Source organism: Schistocerca gregaria, chromosome 3, assembly GCF_023897955.1.
Source record: "Schistocerca gregaria isolate iqSchGreg1 chromosome 3, iqSchGreg1.2, whole genome shotgun sequence".
In the NCBI taxonomy this organism is placed as follows: Eukaryota; Metazoa; Arthropoda; class Insecta; order Orthoptera; family Acrididae; genus Schistocerca; species Schistocerca gregaria.
This window is the reverse complement of record NC_064922.1, coordinates 244,280,104-244,297,400: the sequence shown is the minus strand read 5'-3', so window position 1 is coordinate 244,297,400 and position 17,297 is coordinate 244,280,104. Positions and strand designations below refer to the sequence as shown.

General features: G+C 38.0%; 1 protein-coding gene across 2 annotated transcripts in view; it reads left to right on the top strand.

The window, feature by feature from the left end:
* Positions 1 to 17,297, top strand: part of LOC126354093 (transcriptional regulator ATRX-like) — a 479,559-nt gene that overhangs the window by 115,348 nt on the left and 346,914 nt on the right. For both annotated transcript variants that reach the window (XM_050003480.1, XM_050003481.1), the window contains exons 8-10: positions 2,244 to 4,123; positions 4,225 to 4,278; positions 12,724 to 12,908. In XM_050003480.1, coding sequence (XP_049859437.1) covers positions 2,244 to 4,123; positions 4,225 to 4,278; positions 12,724 to 12,908 — 2,119 coding nt within the window. The remainder of the gene's footprint in view (positions 1 to 2,243; positions 4,124 to 4,224; positions 4,279 to 12,723; positions 12,909 to 17,297) is intronic.

The window sequence follows — 17,297 nt, the reverse complement described above, 5'->3', positions numbered from 1 at the left end:
GTAGAAAAGTAGTATGATATTGATTTGATGAATTCTCTGCTAGGTACGTGAGTGTGAATTGCAGAGTAGTCATGTAGACATACACAGACTTCGAGAAGGTGGTCTCCTTGATCTTTATTTAGGTGGAGCAAGTTGCAGATCCCATCCAGCCATCCAGATGTAGGCTGTCTGTTGTTTCCCTAAATCAATCAAACTAATGAAATGGTTCCTAAGGGTAATGATGGAATGGATCTTTAGGAAACAACACAGCTGATTTCCTTCCCTATCCCTCCCCAGTTTGACCTTTTGCTCTGTTTATAAAGTCTTCATCATTAAACCTTAACTTTCTTCATGTGTGTATGTTTGCTTGCGTGCATGCACAGCATCCAGTTGAAGCAGTTTCAGTCAGAGCTGTGAAGTAATACACCACAGCTGCCGCCTGCCTCAATATGCTATCCAGACAGAATCATGATAATAAAAAATTGTCTAATCAATATTAATTTAAAACAAAAAATGACACTCGCTAAACACTCTTGCATTCTTAAACAGTCGAAAATCCAGGATGAGACATAACAATATTATGAAAAGGGTAGTTGCTACTTACCATATAGCGGAGCTTATACAGTCAAATATAGCATTACATCAATTATATCTTTAATGTTTAAATGAATTTGGTTTGTTTACAGCAGGCATAACTCTGTAAATTTTTTATAGTTTTTGTTGTGCAGATGAAGAATTGGACTCGCCAGGTTAGCTGAGAGCACTAATGGGCTGCTTCCTGGACTCGGGTAGGCATGCTAGTCCCAGATCGAATCTGCCCGGCAGATTAACAAAACAATGCAGGCCGTTGTGCCAGCCAGCCAGGATGTGGTTTTTAGGGGTTTCCCACATCCCCCCAAGTGAATACTGGGCTGGTCCCCACATCCTGCACATCTTACCGCATTTGCACTATTCCATTTATACACTAGACAGAGACAGCTGGGGTACTGGGATACACTTACTGTGTCCCGTGGAAAAGGGGGGGGGGGGGGGGTGTTAAGGGCTGGTGGCAGCTAGGGCATCTGGCCACCCCTTAACATTAACATTACCAAATCCGTACCTAACCACACCGCCCCTACGCAACCGCGGTATAAAGGTGCAAGCGATAGATAGATAGCAGTAGAGTTGGTCAAGACTTAGTGTCCAGCCAGAAAAGAAAGAAACTCTGGATGACACCATCTGTATAGGGAATTTTATATTAAAATGGTTACAGATCTGACAAATAATATTTGTAAATGATAAAATATAATTATGAACAGAGCAACTATATCAGAATTTTCCAAAAACTTCAAACACACTGTTAGGTATTTAAATTAGATATGAATTCACACACACACACACACACACACACACACACACACACACACACAAAGACTGTGATGAACATTGTAAAAATGAGAATTTTTTAATAAAATTCATTGAGTAAAAGTTGCAATAAAAATTATTGTTAAACATTTATTGGATAACGGTATTCCACTTTTAAGATGATCAGTTGTTGAAGTGTTCTCTCTCTCTCTCTCTCTCTCTCTCTCTCTCTCTCTCTCTCTCTCTCTCTCTCTCTCTCTATTCTGTGTGAATTGGTTCCATCTGAAATCATCCTCAAGAGTCTGTAGTTGCCTATGCATCTTACATGTAATTCTACACATCCTTAGCTTTCAACGTGCAATACTTGGCTCTTATGAGTTCCTTAAGTTGAGACTTTCAAAATTTTGCAATGAGACACAAAAGGATTTCTCAGTTTGAGGGCTTCCAGGTATTCAAGTAAGTCGTCGTCTCCATTTTATGTATAAAATGAACATAGCCAAGAAGCACACCATTAAGGATATAAAAGTTTTTGGCTGCTTCACTAAATAGTTAAACTATGTCCTTGATAGTTTGTGCACTATTTAAGTAGTTCAAATGGCACAAGATTTTATGAATTTTGATACAATACTCATTGCACTAGGTGCTCTCATCTCTCCAAGAAATTTCATAATTACAAGAAATGTTTAGATCCAGGCATAATTATTTGGCATTGGATGATCCTTTCCCTCTAGCATACATATAATTGTGCTCTACTGCTATCTAGAATTTTGTGGTAGTAAATGGCTGTTCTACGAATATTTGGGCTCTGTAGTCCCTGCCTCCCCTCCTCAGTCAAAGATGTTTCATGTGATTTCATGTTAAGTGTTTTGAACTGACTGAAGCATATTGATCTTTTGTTTGATTTATTGTTCTTTTTACAGAAAACTTCAATGCGTCCTCATAATATGAGAACTAAAACAGATGCAACAGAAGTTATAGACATTGATTCAGGATCAGATGACAGTACCACAGCATCCAGCAAGTTACTGTGTTCTTCTGAAAACAAAAAAACTGGTACCAAATCTGACAATGAAGGTGAGGATATATGTGAAACAGACAACCATGAATACAAAGGAAAACATAAGACACCTGACAAAACGGATTGCAAACATAACGTAAAAGTGGGAAGAGGGAGAAGATCTTCGGATGAGGACAATGACATTTCCCAAGAATCTTATGCCTTAGAAAGAGAAAACACAAGAGAAATCTGTAGATTGCTTGCTGAACAGCTGAAAGACTTTGTAAGCACTGGGGAAATAATATCGGATCAGGCAAAGAAAATACTCAAGAGAAAAGTAAATAAGAAAAATTTTAAAGAACTGTTAGATGTAGATAAAACTGTAGAAAAAATACAACTGCTTGCAGAACTTTCAGTCAAAAATCTTGAGAAAGCTAAAACTAATACAAGAACTTTGTACAGCCAGTGGAGGAAGGACTTGGCAATGAAAAACAGAAACAAGCATGCTCAGGATAATACAAGAAAATTTCATGTAAATGCTGACTGCCGGATATTGGCCGATAAACCTTCAGCTTGCTCTAAAACTACACTTTCAGAAAAGGAAATTGGCAGTCCAAAACCTGTCCACAGCGACCATGAAGGATCTGATAGAGAACAGTGCTCTCCGTTGATGCCCAACATGTTGCTAGGTACAAGCACACCTTGCAAAGAAGGTAAAATGGAAGTAGAAGAAGACCAAAACAACACTGTAGTACATAATACATATTCTCAGTCAGATGAAACAGCATTAAAAACTGTAAATGATTCTGTCTTGCAATCAAATGACAACAAAATATCACCACAGAAATCAGACTGTGGTGAACAGAAAAGTAAATATGAGGATGAGAGTGCTATTACAGTTGAAAATGAACGTGGAAACCTCTTTGAGAAAAATTCAGGTGCCATTTCACAAATGTCTACTGAAATACTCGATTTAGAGGCCGTCACAAATGCTCGTCAGAAAGACAATATGGATTGCTGTGTGCATTCCGATGCGTCAACTGAAATGCTTGATTTGGAGGCTGATACGAAACTCCATGAAGACAGTACTATAGATAATTGCCAGCCTGATTTGTTTGATGTAGAATTGCAAACTACGGAGAAGACCAGTAATGGTAAAATTGACACTCTGGGTTATGACGTCCAGGAACAGTTAAGCACCGAGTTGATTGACCTAATGGAAAGCATCCTTGTTAAGGTAGAGGAAAACATCAGTCGCCCTGATATATGTGTGAACGCTGATGGCAAGCTGCAGAGTAGTCCTCTGCGTGATCCTCATGTAGATGCTGTAGAATCAGACAAAGAAAATAAGTTTTCAAATATTGCATTAAAATCAAAAGAAAAGTTACTAGAGGTTAGTTCTGAAGACAACTCAGAAAGTGATAGCACGAACCTTTCTGATGAAGAAGCACAAAGGAAAAAAAGAAAGAAGCGCAAAAGATTATCATTGAGGAATCATCCTAGTAATTTAAAAGTGCCTGCAGATAAAAATACATTGAAGAAAAAGAAACATGGTCTTCGAGGTCTTCCATCTTGCAGTGATAGTGACTCAGAGAGTTCTTTGAATAGTGCAGAGATTAATAAATATGGTCAGCAAGAAAAGTTTGATATGAAATACTTAGCTCAGTTTAATGATGAAAAACTGAGAAATGGCTGTTACGTAAAACTTGAAAGGCTGGCCTCTTTTTCAAATGTTGAGAACAACTGTGATATGGACAATGGGCCAGATATAGAAAAAAGTAATAAAAGCAGGAACATTATTAGGTAATTAGATCTGTTGTTTTTTTCTTTTTACTTTTTTAGAAATTTGTCAGTTGCTCTTCAACATTTCTAATATATTATTTTTCTTCTCATAATGCAATTAGCGGAAGTGATGCAGAATCTATGGATGATAATGAAGAGGAACGTGAAATACGAAGGTATGTACAAATCTGCACTAACATATACTGCATGAAGAATAACACATTAAATCAATCAGAAATTTGATGCAGATTCCTTTAAATATCACCATCAAAATCTTGTGACATATCAGTTATGACTGTTTATGTCACTTTTTAAACTGTTTATGTTCACCACCTATAGATTGAATTGTACCAAAGCATCAGCGTGTAACTATCTGATGACATTTGATTGAAAGACAGAATGCAACCTTAAAGGTAAAACATCAGTCTTATAATAGGCTACTTTCCTATGTTTACAATACAGTTTGGATTGTCATTATTCTGATTGATTATAGCATTTACAGTCAACATTCTCACAAAATATCTGTTGTTTTTATGTAATTAAAGCTTAAAAATCATTAAATATCACCATCAAAATCTTGTGACATATCAGTTATGACTGTTGATGTCACTTTTTAAAGATCTGATCACATGTTCGACAACACTCTGTTACTGGCTGATTCTCCGGTGACATAAAGGCTAGGAGTAAGACGAAGCTATACATGTGTTATAAGAGCGTTATCCAAAATTATGAAGTTTTTGCATACTTTTACTACAAACAATTTACCTATTTAGTGATGGAAAATGCAACTACAACTTTTAAGTAACAATATAAAGGACTTTTGTCAATGCAGATAGTGGAAGCTTTGCGGAAGTTTATGCTCCATCCATTTAGAGCGGCGATATGTGCAATGATGGACATTTTTTTCTCTGCTCCCTACATCATTAAACTCATTCAAAACTAAGTAATTGTAGAACTATTGCAAATGGGTGCGTATATTACATCTAGATTGTTGACTGTCAGGCATGAGCTATGGTCCAAAGCACAACAAAATTATTCTTGGCAAAACTTAGTGCTGATTTCCTATGTAGAAAGCACTCACCAGAGATACTGCACAAGTCCTATCTTCTGTGGTGCAGCAGATAACGCATTCGAATGCATTGAAAGAGATCACATGTTCGAATCCTGGAAGGGTCATAAATTTTAAAAATTTTTACACGAAATACGAAAATAGTATTAGCAAGAACTGTTTGTAACAGTTGTTTCGACTGTGGGGTGTATTATACAGGGTGTTACAAAAAGGTACGGCCAAACTTCCAGGAAACATTCCTCACACACAAAGAAAGAAAATATGTTATGTGGACATGTGTCCGAAAACGCTTACTTTCCATGTTAGATCTCATTTTAGTACTTCTCTTCAAATCACATTAATCACGGAATGGAAACTCTCAGCAACAGAATGCACCAGCGTGACTTCAAACACTTTGTTACAGGAAATGTTCAAAATGTCCTCCGTTAGCAAGGATACATGCATCCACCCTCCATCGCATGGAATCCGTGATGCACTGATGCAGCCCGGGAGAATGGCGTATTGTATCATAGCCGTCCACAATACGAGCACGAAGAGTCTCTACATTTGGTACCAAGGTTGCGTAGACAAGAGCTTTCAAATGCCCCCATAAATGAAAGTCAAGAGGGTTGAGGTCAGGAGAGCATGGAGGCCATGGAAATGGTCTGCCTTTACCTATCCACTGGTCACCGAATCTGTTGTTGAGAAGCGTACGAACACTTCAACTGAAATGTGCAGGAGCTCCATCGTGCATGAACCACATGTTGTGTCGTACTTGTAAAGGCACACGTTCTAGCAACACAGGTAGAGTATCCTGTATGAAATCATGATAACATGCTCCAGTGAGCGTAGGTGGAAGAACATGGGGCCCAATCAATACATCACCAACAATGCCTGCCCAAACGTTCACAGAAAATCTGTGTTGATGACGTGATTCCACAATTCTTTGCGGATTCTCATCAGCCCACACGTATTGATTGTGAAAATTTACAATTTGATCACGTTGGAATGAAGCCCTATCCGTAAAGAGAACATTTGCACTAAAATAAGGATTGACACATTATTGGATGAACCATTTGCAGAAGTGTACCCGTGGAGGCCAATCATCTGCTAATAGTGCCTGCACACGCTGTACATGTTTCGGAAACAACTGGTTCTCCCGTAGCACTCTCCATACAGTGACGTGGTCAACATTACCTTGTACAGCATCAACTTCTCTGACACTGACATTAGGGTTATCGTCAACTGCACAAAGAATTGCCTCGTCCATTGCTGGTGTCCTCGTTGTTCTAGTTCTTTCGCAGTTGCGAGTTATAGGCTGGAATGTTACGTGCTCCGTAAGATGCCGTTCAATTGCTTCGAACGTCTTCCTGTCGGGGACTCCTTCATTCTGGAAACCTGTCTCGATACAAACGTACTGCGTCACGGCTATTGTACCATGCTAATTCATACATCAAATGGGCATCTGCCAACTCCGCATTTGTAAACATTGCACTGACTGCAAAACCACGTTCGTGATGAATACTAACCTGTTGATGCTACGTACTGATGTGCTTGATGCTAGTACTGTAGAGGAATGAGTCACATGTCAACACAAACACCGAAGTCAACATTAACTCTCTTGAATTGGGCCAACTGGCGGTGAATCGAGGATGTACAGTACATACTGATGAAACTAAAATGAGCTGTAACATGGAAATTAAGCGTTTCCGGACACATGTCCACATAACATCTTTTCTTTATTTTTGTGTGAGGAATGTTTCCTGAAAGTTTGGCTGTACCTTTTTGTAACACCCTGTAATTCACATTAGTCTTAGTCTGAGAAACAGACAACAGAGGATAAATGTGTTTACCTTGCAAACACACAAGTCACTTTTTTGGCTAGCATTGCTAGTAGTGAAGATATCATCATACCTCCACAGTACAACGATATGTGGGACAGTGAAGCTGTACAGAAAGTCATAAAGCATGTACAACACGCACGTAACACAAACGTATAGGCTGTGATATTTTTGAGTGTAAACTAATGTTAGGGTCTGAAGCAGACCTACTTCATCTTTATGCACCGGTAAGATGATGAAACAGCGAAAATTAAACAGTAAGGATAATACATAGACAATGTGAAGATAAAAACGTTGTTTCTAATAAAGTAAAAAGTGTGTGGTCACATTAGCAAGAAAATATCTTTTTGAAAGTGACATGTGTGAACATTGATTGCAAATGTAAGCAGCAAGGAAGACACGATATTCTATTTCTGATCAGTGTGGTGAAGTTTTGTAAATGTGGATTTGATTCTCATATGTGAGGACTGTCGAGTCATTTTACAAATAATTTAAAATGTTCATTCTGTTAAGATTTGAAGCATCGATCTATGGACATCCTCTTATAAAACTCGACAGTTTACCGCTGTAACAGTGGAGCTACCAAATACTTGAGGTGTTTAGGTAAAATGACACTTTTCTCTTCGAGTTTAATTTTGTTGAATGACACTATCCTTTGTTGTAACGGTGGGAGAGCATATCTTGGAGATAAATAAATGTTAATATCACAGTGCAACACATTTTTAGTTAAGTTAGTGAACTTGTGCCTCGATGTGATGGCAATTTGCCGGTACAGTGCAACTACATTTTACGCATCTTCTCAGTCTCTGGAACAATTGATAACAACTTTGCAGGAGTTTTTGTACAGTATGGTAAGACACACCTTTTGTAACCCATTTTCCAAACTGTAAATTCCAAAACAAATCATCACTGTGAATTAGCAATATGACGGTAGGAGATAGCACTATGATGGCAGGAGCAGTGAGCTAGCCAGTGATGTCACGAGCGTTTCAGCAAACATTTAATTATTTGAATGTCATTTCCATTTTTATAAAAGAATACTGAAATTCAAGAGGGGGAAAAGCATGTTAGGAGCATAAAATGACATAATTAATCATTTACGACAGTTTCCAGGAAACAGTCAAATACCTTATTCTGTTCGCAGTTTACTATTAACATAGCTTAATGAAATCTTTTACCCTTGTGACAAACTTTATAGTGGCTGATCAGTTGATGCAAAATCTAGGGTGGAATAGTATTATGTATTTTAGGAGATACAATTTCTCACCAATTAGGAGAGGTCTTAACAGCAGAGAAGTGTGAAAGAAAAGATGGTAATGAAGAAAAGGGATGGTGCATAAATATAACAGATGAAGTGTGAGAGTAGCAGGGTATCAAAGAGAGTGAAATGCAGTGAGACGAAGAGAGGAGCTACAGACAGTTAGTGGTAGAGAGATTGGTAAATATTGAACCCAGAGGAGTGTGAGAATGTAAGATATATTGGAGTGATTTGTCACCTGCATAATTCAGTATACCTAATGGGGTTGAGAAACATGTTTTCTAATTGGATGATCCAATGGGGCAAGCTCATTCTCTGATAGTAGGCAGTTTATTCATGGTCAGCCAGAAGTAGACTGTTATGCAGTGTTTGTAGCATAGCTGGTAGGTCATGTGGTTATTTAGATTCGTGCAGATGGGAAAAATAATACTAGTGGTAGGTCTGCAATAGGATGGTGTGAATATGAAGACATGTCTTGCAGCTGAGTTTTTCACAGGGATATGGACCATATGGCAATAGGCTGGGAAGAAGAACAGCATAAGAATGAACAAGGATGTGTGTATGTACGGCATGCAGGGGAATATCACTCTAGGAATGGTATTGGGGAGGATATATCTCATTTTAGAGCTTCACTCAGTGCTGATGGAGAATGTCATTCAGTTTCCCACATCATGAGTTGTCATTCAGTGGTCCAATCATGGATGGCACTGAGCAATGATGGGAGCTCTTCTTTATTGCTGCTTAGTATGTGAACGAGGAATATTTAGTCTGTACAGAGATAAGCACGGGTTGTCTGTTCTTAGACAAAGTTGTGAAAATATTGTCACTTTGTAAAGACTGTAGAATGACTTTCAGTGTACTAGTGAAGGAACAGCTTGTCACTGCAGATGTGCTTCGAAGGTGACCAGCTTACAAGGAGGTATATTTAGTGCAGAATGAGTGGCAGGTATTAGAAGTGTTAGAATTGCTGATGACCATCAGTTTTTAATAGTCATTGTCCTCAACCTCCTTAACTACTCTTACACTGCATTGTCCACCTTCCCCCTCTACTATTCCCTCAGTAGTTCCCCTTGCAGAACCATGTTTTTCCTCCTGCCTCCACCATGTTTACCTACATCTATCCTCTCTGTGTTTTACATCCATCCTAACCATGTTTTACCTCCTCCTCCCCACCTTATCACTCTTCCATGTTCTCATCATCCTCTACGTCACATGCCAGGTCACTGTTCACTCCAGTTGGCTGTTAACCCTACAAGACACCATTTGTGGACCAAAATGAATACAAAACAAACATTTCAGGATGCTGACATTTCAGTGTGTAAGACATACTTTCCTACCACAGGAACATAAAATCACTTGAGAATGGACTACAAGGCAGAAACCAGTTGTGAACAAATAAAATTTATACAGCAAAAGTGGAAAATGTCATATCCTTTAAATAAATTCTCTGCAGTGGTAACCACTATGAAGGAGAAAAAAATTAATACTGATTGGATTTGAAATGATGATCTGCAGCGCACCAGCAGGTATGCAAACTGGTATTCCGTATTTGCATGCAGCACAGCTCATGACATTGCTCCCTTTCCTGGAGAAACAGTGACCCACTGTTTCATCAGAAGTTCTCATTGGAGTTGACTACAGCATCTTAGTTACTGATCTTATCAGTGATACTCTGTATGGTAGCATCGGAGAATCCTCACATTTGGTTCATGCTGTCTCATCCCCTTCATTATGATTAGCATTGAGAGCAACCTCTCCAATCGAGCTGTGTGTTCATTGAGTGGGCCTTCAGTTTTCTCGAATAAAAAGCCCCATCTTTGGTCTGTGCCTCGGGACTGTATTATAGCTTCGTACAGAGGACCTTTGTACTTTGTTTTCTTTTCCAAGGGTCATAATCCTCCATTTCATATGTGACACCTGAAAAGCGTAAAAGCATTACCAGGACTCTGGGGCTGTATCTTAATGGCTGGTGCAAGGTGTTAAAGTGCCCTCAGTCCTTCTCCTGGATATCTAGGGACAGTATGTGAGTCAGTTCCTTTGTGTCTTCAGTCCTGGTGCTGAAGTTTCACATAGTCATCCTGAGTATAATTTGGCTGAAATGGGAATAGTGTATCCATTGTTGTTTTGGTGTCACAGCCGGGGAGCAGACAGAATGGCATGCAGCCTGTAGGAAGTTGCTTCGCTGTCTTGTATGTGAATGTCATGACGTGCAGTACTGTATCCAAACCTCTGTTTAATACACTGTTCTGTGTTGACATACATTGAGAGTGGATCTGCCAATGTCATATTAAAGTGATCTCTGACATCATATGTCAACAGGTGGTAGGCAGATGACATTTTGTGGGTGATGTCGCAATGTGAAATTACCTCCTGGTACTAGTCTCAATTGGAAAACTTTTTCACAATCAGAGATCATCAAATGTAGTTCTCTGTTCCTCAAAATGAAGTCTTCTTCTAGGAACCTTACAATTTTCTTAGCTTTGCCAGATGGCATGATTAGCATTTTTCATCTTTGTGACATGAACTTCCCCAAGTGGTTGATTCTGATATGGACGAATGGCTCTGCTCCTGCAGAACTGGTAATCAGCTTTTGTGGAGGTAATTATGGCACTTGTTCTGTCACTAGCATTCCTGAGTGGCTCACATAGTGTCTAACAGATTGGTACAGACCTGGTCAGTGATGCGTGCATCAGATTCTGTCTGGTGCCTTTACGAACCCCAGGTGACCAGACGTTGGAGCATCATGGGAATACTGTAGGTTAGTTTAATGTAGATGACCTTGGATGACAAGCAACGCATCAGGACAATATTTCATTTTATATAATGCTCCATCTGTTAATTGCAATTCCCCATTAGCTGGTTCCTCCTCTGTCAAGATTTCTGTAGTTTTTAGCAGCAGCGGACTTTCCCTCAAGTTAGCAACAGTGTCATTTAATGCAATAACTCAAATTTCATCCACGCTGCTGTATTACATTAAGGGTTGCTTGAAAGGCAGTTAGATTCCTTGTATTTGCATCAGGCTTTTGTGTACTGCTGTGGTGCGATACTCTTGAAACCTCACGGGGCCATTTCTCTAGTCAACTTGACTGGTTCTTCATGACACTCAGCCAGCATAGGGGATGATGGTCTTTCACAATGGTGAATCATTTGCAAAATAAATATGGATGGAACTTGTTAATGGCCCAAACAACTCTAATGATAGTAGAGTAATTCATATTAGGCTGGGAGAGTACATAGGAAACAAGTGTTATCACTTTTCAGGACATTCCTGAATTTGCGCTAGATCTGCACTCATCCCATAACTGCAAGGGTTTGGTATTCTCATTGTACAACACTAGGACTGGAAAAGATGTTAGGGCCTCCTTAAGTATAAGGCAAAATGTTTCTTGCGCTATATTCCAGGAAAGTTTGGCATCTCCTTCTAGTAGTTCATGCAAGGGTCATGCCTTGATACAGAAATCTGTTACAAATTGCTGGTTCTCACAGAACTAGTGTGCTGAAGTGTCAGAAAAGCTGTCATAGACTTTGAATAACTTACAGTTCATTGGTCAAGCCTGATAATAACAGTACAGGTTTATCAATTAGTACCAGAAAACTCACATAACATATTTCACATTTCAAACATATGGTGATTTTTCATATTAACTTAGAAGTACCAAACCACTTGTAACTGGAAATAAACATAAAATGCTAATTAAATTATGAAAACTTGTATAGATTTATGTTGATAGGATTTTTGAATTACTACATACAAAATTAAAAAAAAAAACCTTTAAAAATAAAATTGTAGGTGTCTCAGTCGTTTGACTAAGCTAAAATTTTTACAGATTTTTTTTTTTTTTTTTTAATAAATTCAGTGATGGGAGCTAAACTTTTAGAAAGTTGAAAATTAGGACCTTCTCAATGCTGATATTAATTGGTCTTTTTGCTATGTAAGATGATGATATCAATTGTTGTTATAACAGTTGTTTAGCATCATATTACAGTTTGATACATTTAATATCCTTTCATGCATATCTTAGAAACTGTAAGTTCAGAAAAAAAGTATAGGTATGATGGAAAAAAATGTTTATATGGAACCTGCATAGCTTTATTGCAGAGGACATGCTGTTATCTTCCCCAAACATCCAGATTACTGACATGCCCAACCAGTTGTTGGGCAATGAAATCCATGCTGCCTTATAGTTTGGCAATCTTTTTTATTCACAAAGCATTGTTTAAGTAGCAAAACATGTTAAATATAAGAAAAAACCATGGAGCAATCAAAGAGTGAACCTCAAATATTTGAATTTGCAAACCAAACCATACTGAGAGTGTTCTAACAAAATGGCACAAATGCAATCTCAGTGGAAAGTTGTTTTTGCTATGCACTTAACTGCATTGCATTCAAGTTGGTAATAAATTAAATTCTAATTATTGCAGACTTCCTATATCATTTATTTTGGTCAGCACTGATTTTTATAACTTTTTACAGACTGCTTTCCTTGAAGTCCATAAAAAAGAAATCATTAAATTTCAAATCCGACTCAAGTGATGCTGACAGTGATGGTTCTAGAGGCAGTAGTAATAAAAAGGTAAAGAATACCAAAAGTGACAAAAAGCCCGATGAAGAGCAGACTGAATCACTATTAAGTGTACACAAGAAAGTCGTGGATGGTGGTAAGTATTTGTTGTAATATACATCTTTTAAAAATATGTTTTGTAGTTGTAAATCATATTTAGTTACATCACACTAAGAAATTTCAAACTTATTCTAGCCATTAGGCTGAATATGAGATGTAGTTTTGTATTAGACCATTTAGTCAATTTTGTGTGTGCTGTGCAATGTCTACTATGTTTTTTATATGTAAGATTAAACCCTAATTACTCATCAAGGTTATGACTTTCTAAGTTTTGAACAGCAAATTCTGATATTTATATTCCATTGTTATCTTGAGGGTAAGGTATCTCTGTGCTTTCCTCTACCACTTGTGTTCCTTTTTTTCTTTGTGTTTTTTGCTAACTTCAAAGAAATCAGAGCTATCATACTATATGCTCCCCCTACTTCCCTGTTAACAGTCTTCCTTTCCACCTCCCGTAATACCCTTACCACTTGTCTTCTTTACCCACTGCTAATAATGTCCCTAACATCTCATCTTTTATTCATCTCATTCAACTATACAGCAAAAAAAATATTAAAATAGTGCACCTAGTGTATTTGTAACTTACTTGTAATTCATAATTATTCCACACTGGACTCGCATTCGGGAGGACGACGGTTCAATCCCGTCTCCAGCCATCCTTATTTAGGTTTTCCGTGATTTCCCTAAATCGTTTCAGGCAAATGCCGGGATGGTTCCTTTGAAAGGGCACGGCCGATTTCCTTCCCAATCCTTCCGTAACCCGAGTTTGCGCTCCGTCTCTAATGACCTCGTTGTCGACGGGACGTTAAACACTAACCACCACCACCACCACCATAATTATTCAAATTGGTTCTACTATTCATTGATTTCAATAAGTATTGGTTCCAAAGGGTGGTGTAGCAAAGTTTTTTTGGGCTCTTCATAGCATTAGGGGATGATTAACTAAGTGCCATTGCACATGGCAGATGTTGAGTTGAATGTCTTATTGTCAAAACATACACTTGAATGTTGATACCAAGGAAATTGTAATGAGATTTTAACAAAGGTTAAATGGTTTCAGTATTTGAAAAGGAAGTAAAGTTTTTCCTAGAGATGTAATCAGGGACTTTATCGGTGTATCTGGGCTAAATGAAACAGTTTGTAAAGTCACAGGCCCACCATTTAATCAACTGAGCTTTAAAGGAGAAGAAGAAAAAATGGTTGATATAGTATCCACAATATCATATATTTATGTAAAGTGGTTGCTTTACGGTTAAGGAACCTGATGGTTGCAAATGGTCTAAATCTAAATTTTAAGAAATGTGCCAGAGTATCTGCAATTATTTCAGTATGTGTGGATAATATTGTAAGAAGTTATAATACCGTGCAACAAAAAATTTATTCTAACTGTGGGAGTATTAGAGAAGGCATTCTTTTTGCAACCTTATAAAAGTTAAATCCTGATTGCACCATCAAAGATGTTGGATCTTCACCCAAGAAAATGTGGAGATTTTTATTCAAAAATGAGCCTACTACATAGCCAGTCAACAAATAGACTTCAAGGTGTGACAGCTGAAATAACTTCACAACTGAATTCATGAGTGTTCCACGAATACAGCAGTACATAGTAAATCTCATAAAAGTAGATTATGAGTGACAGAAGGAATTGGAGCATTGTTCATTTAGAAGAAGAAATTGCACTTGGAGAAAAAAGTTAAGTGAAATCCAATGTTTCTTATTTCTGTAAAAAAAAAGTTTTAAAAAATTGACAAACTAGTTAAACTAGGGAAGTGTACTGCAAAATATATATTAATTTCAAATGTGAAAAGGGAAAAAGAGAGTTTAATCTGTTGTAAGATTTGATGTTGGCAATGAAATTAAGGGAAAATATTCCTCTAAACCTTTGACATATGGTAGAGCTGTTACAGATATCAGTGCTGTATGTGTATCCTTCAGTGACATCACAGATATTGTGGGTGACTGCTTACCACCAAATACAAGTCTCCTTATGATGAAGGGTAATTGCTGAAGTTGTAAGTTTTACTGTGTGTCTTAATGAGGTTCCCTCTTGATGTAAGTAATACAATGAAAGTAGTTAATACACAAATCTGTCATGAAAGACGTAGTGGTCATAATGAAAAATAGTCTGTCATAATATTGCGAATTTTCTTTCCCTCATACAGTCTTCAACCAGTCTTTTGATGAGAACAGTTTCCCCTGATAGACTAAGCATGCTGAAGTACTACCAATTAATAAAAATAGTAAAAAAAGATAATTTGTGGTACTGTATTATCTATGTCATTGTTATAGATTTACTCAAAATGTTTGTGTAAGAGCTGTATGTGGTAAGGTAGAATGGTATAATTCATCTCACAGCGTTGTTCCACATAATTAGCAGATAGAAAAGGAAATATTTATTTATACGCAAATATGAGTGTTGCCAAGATGATGGACATGACATTTTTACATTAAATAATTAAATTTTATCTCTAATATACAATAATTTACTTAAACTAAATTTATCCTTTTCCTGTTGTCCATAATATTTGGTGTTCTGCTGCTGTTAGACCAAGTATTTAAATTTGTTAACACTTTCTGAAAAAAAAAACTGAGCATATCTCCTATTAATTTTGTACTGATGCTCTTTCCTCCCCTTATACACTCTGTCAGTGACCAGACTTTGCCTCATATTTTCCCATGCATCTTTACCCACATATGCTTGGCAAATTGTAGCTGCTACTCTTGTTTGTTTGGGACTTTCCAGTTACAATTTATTAATCATTTGTGGGACACTAGTTGTTAATCTATGTCTCCCATTACGTACCTTGCTGCTCCTCATTGCACATTTGTCCGCTTTGACTTACAGGCATTCTTTCTGGAGAACCTATATCCCTGCAGTGCAGTCCAACTGGGATCCTACAAGAGATGTTTAGGATTTCTCCTTTGCACTCTTGCTTGCCCCCTTCAGAACCCTTATTAAGAGCATTTTTCACTGTGGCAAGGTCTTTTCACAAAATTGTTATCACCAACTTTCTATTCTGCATGTGAAAATATTTTTTTGATGTGAACCCACATCGGGAGATATGACCATCATAATAAAGTATAGAAATTAGAACTTACACAGAAAGACTAAGGTGTCCATTTTTCCCACATGCTATTTGAGTGGAATTGTCGAGAAAGGGCCCGACAGTGGTTCTATGAACCCTCTTTCATGTGAATTGCAGAGTCATGGTATAGATGTAGATGTAGAGTGTATGCAGAGACTTTTATATATAACACACACACACACACACACACTCTCTCTCTCTCTCTCTCTCTCTCTCTCTCTCTCTCTACTACTACTACTACTACTACTACTACTACAATATTTTTAATACCGCAAGTATGTATTTGTGTGTGTGTGTGTGTGTGTGTGTGTGTGTGTGTGTGTGTGTGTGTGTGATAGAAGGGAGAGGGTGAAACGTGGTGCAACTTGGTGCTGGCATGTAGCCTAGTCCTTATGCATAGCACTGAGGGGGCTGCCAAACTTAATGTCCACATCTAAAAGGACAGATCACCATCAACAGTGCCATGTGCCCTCACTTCATGAGACACTGTGAATAGATTTGGTATTTAAACCAGGTGCAAAATCTCATGGTCAGAAACTTTACACAAACTCCTCTCTACCACTTCACGGCTCAATACTGGCCCTGAAAATTTTTTCCACCACCAGGATTTGAACCAGCGTACCCCGAGGTCAAGCGTCACTGCACAAGCATGCGTTAGTGACCTCGGCCATGGAGGCTGTTACTTGTATGTGTTGTTTATCGTCTCTACTATGTGTAGTCCCCTGTACAGCTTCCCAGCACTCGGTGCCACACCAAGGTATTGGCGTGGTATAATGGTTACCACACTAGACTTGCATTCAGGAGTATGACAGTTCAAATCCATGTGTGGCCATCCAGATTTAGGTTTTTCATGGTGTCCCTAAATTGCTCCAGGCAAATGCCGGAATAGTTCCTTTGAAAGGACAGCAGATTTCCTTTCCCATTCTTGACATACTGTGAGCTTGTGCCTTGATGTCGACAGGATGTTAATCCCAAATTTCCTTTTTTATTCCGAGGCATTGGCATAAAAAAAAAAGAAAAGAAAAAAAAACTCTGAGTTCACGACCTCTTCAATGTCATTAAGTCAATGTCATAAGTGAGAAACAGCAATGGCCCAAATTTATTGCTATCTGTTTCAAATCTGTAATTGCTCCCTATGACATGAAATCTCACACCTACACCCTCTGTTTTCTCCTTGTAGGTATGCTGTCAGTCAACTCCTTCATCAAGAACCAGCCCTTGCAGTACTATGTGACTCACCCTACCAATAATTTTGAGGAAATCAATGGGTCTACAGTCAAGTTACCCTCTCCATTCAAACATTTCTGGAGCATCCTGCTGAAAACTGTCTTACTGTGACT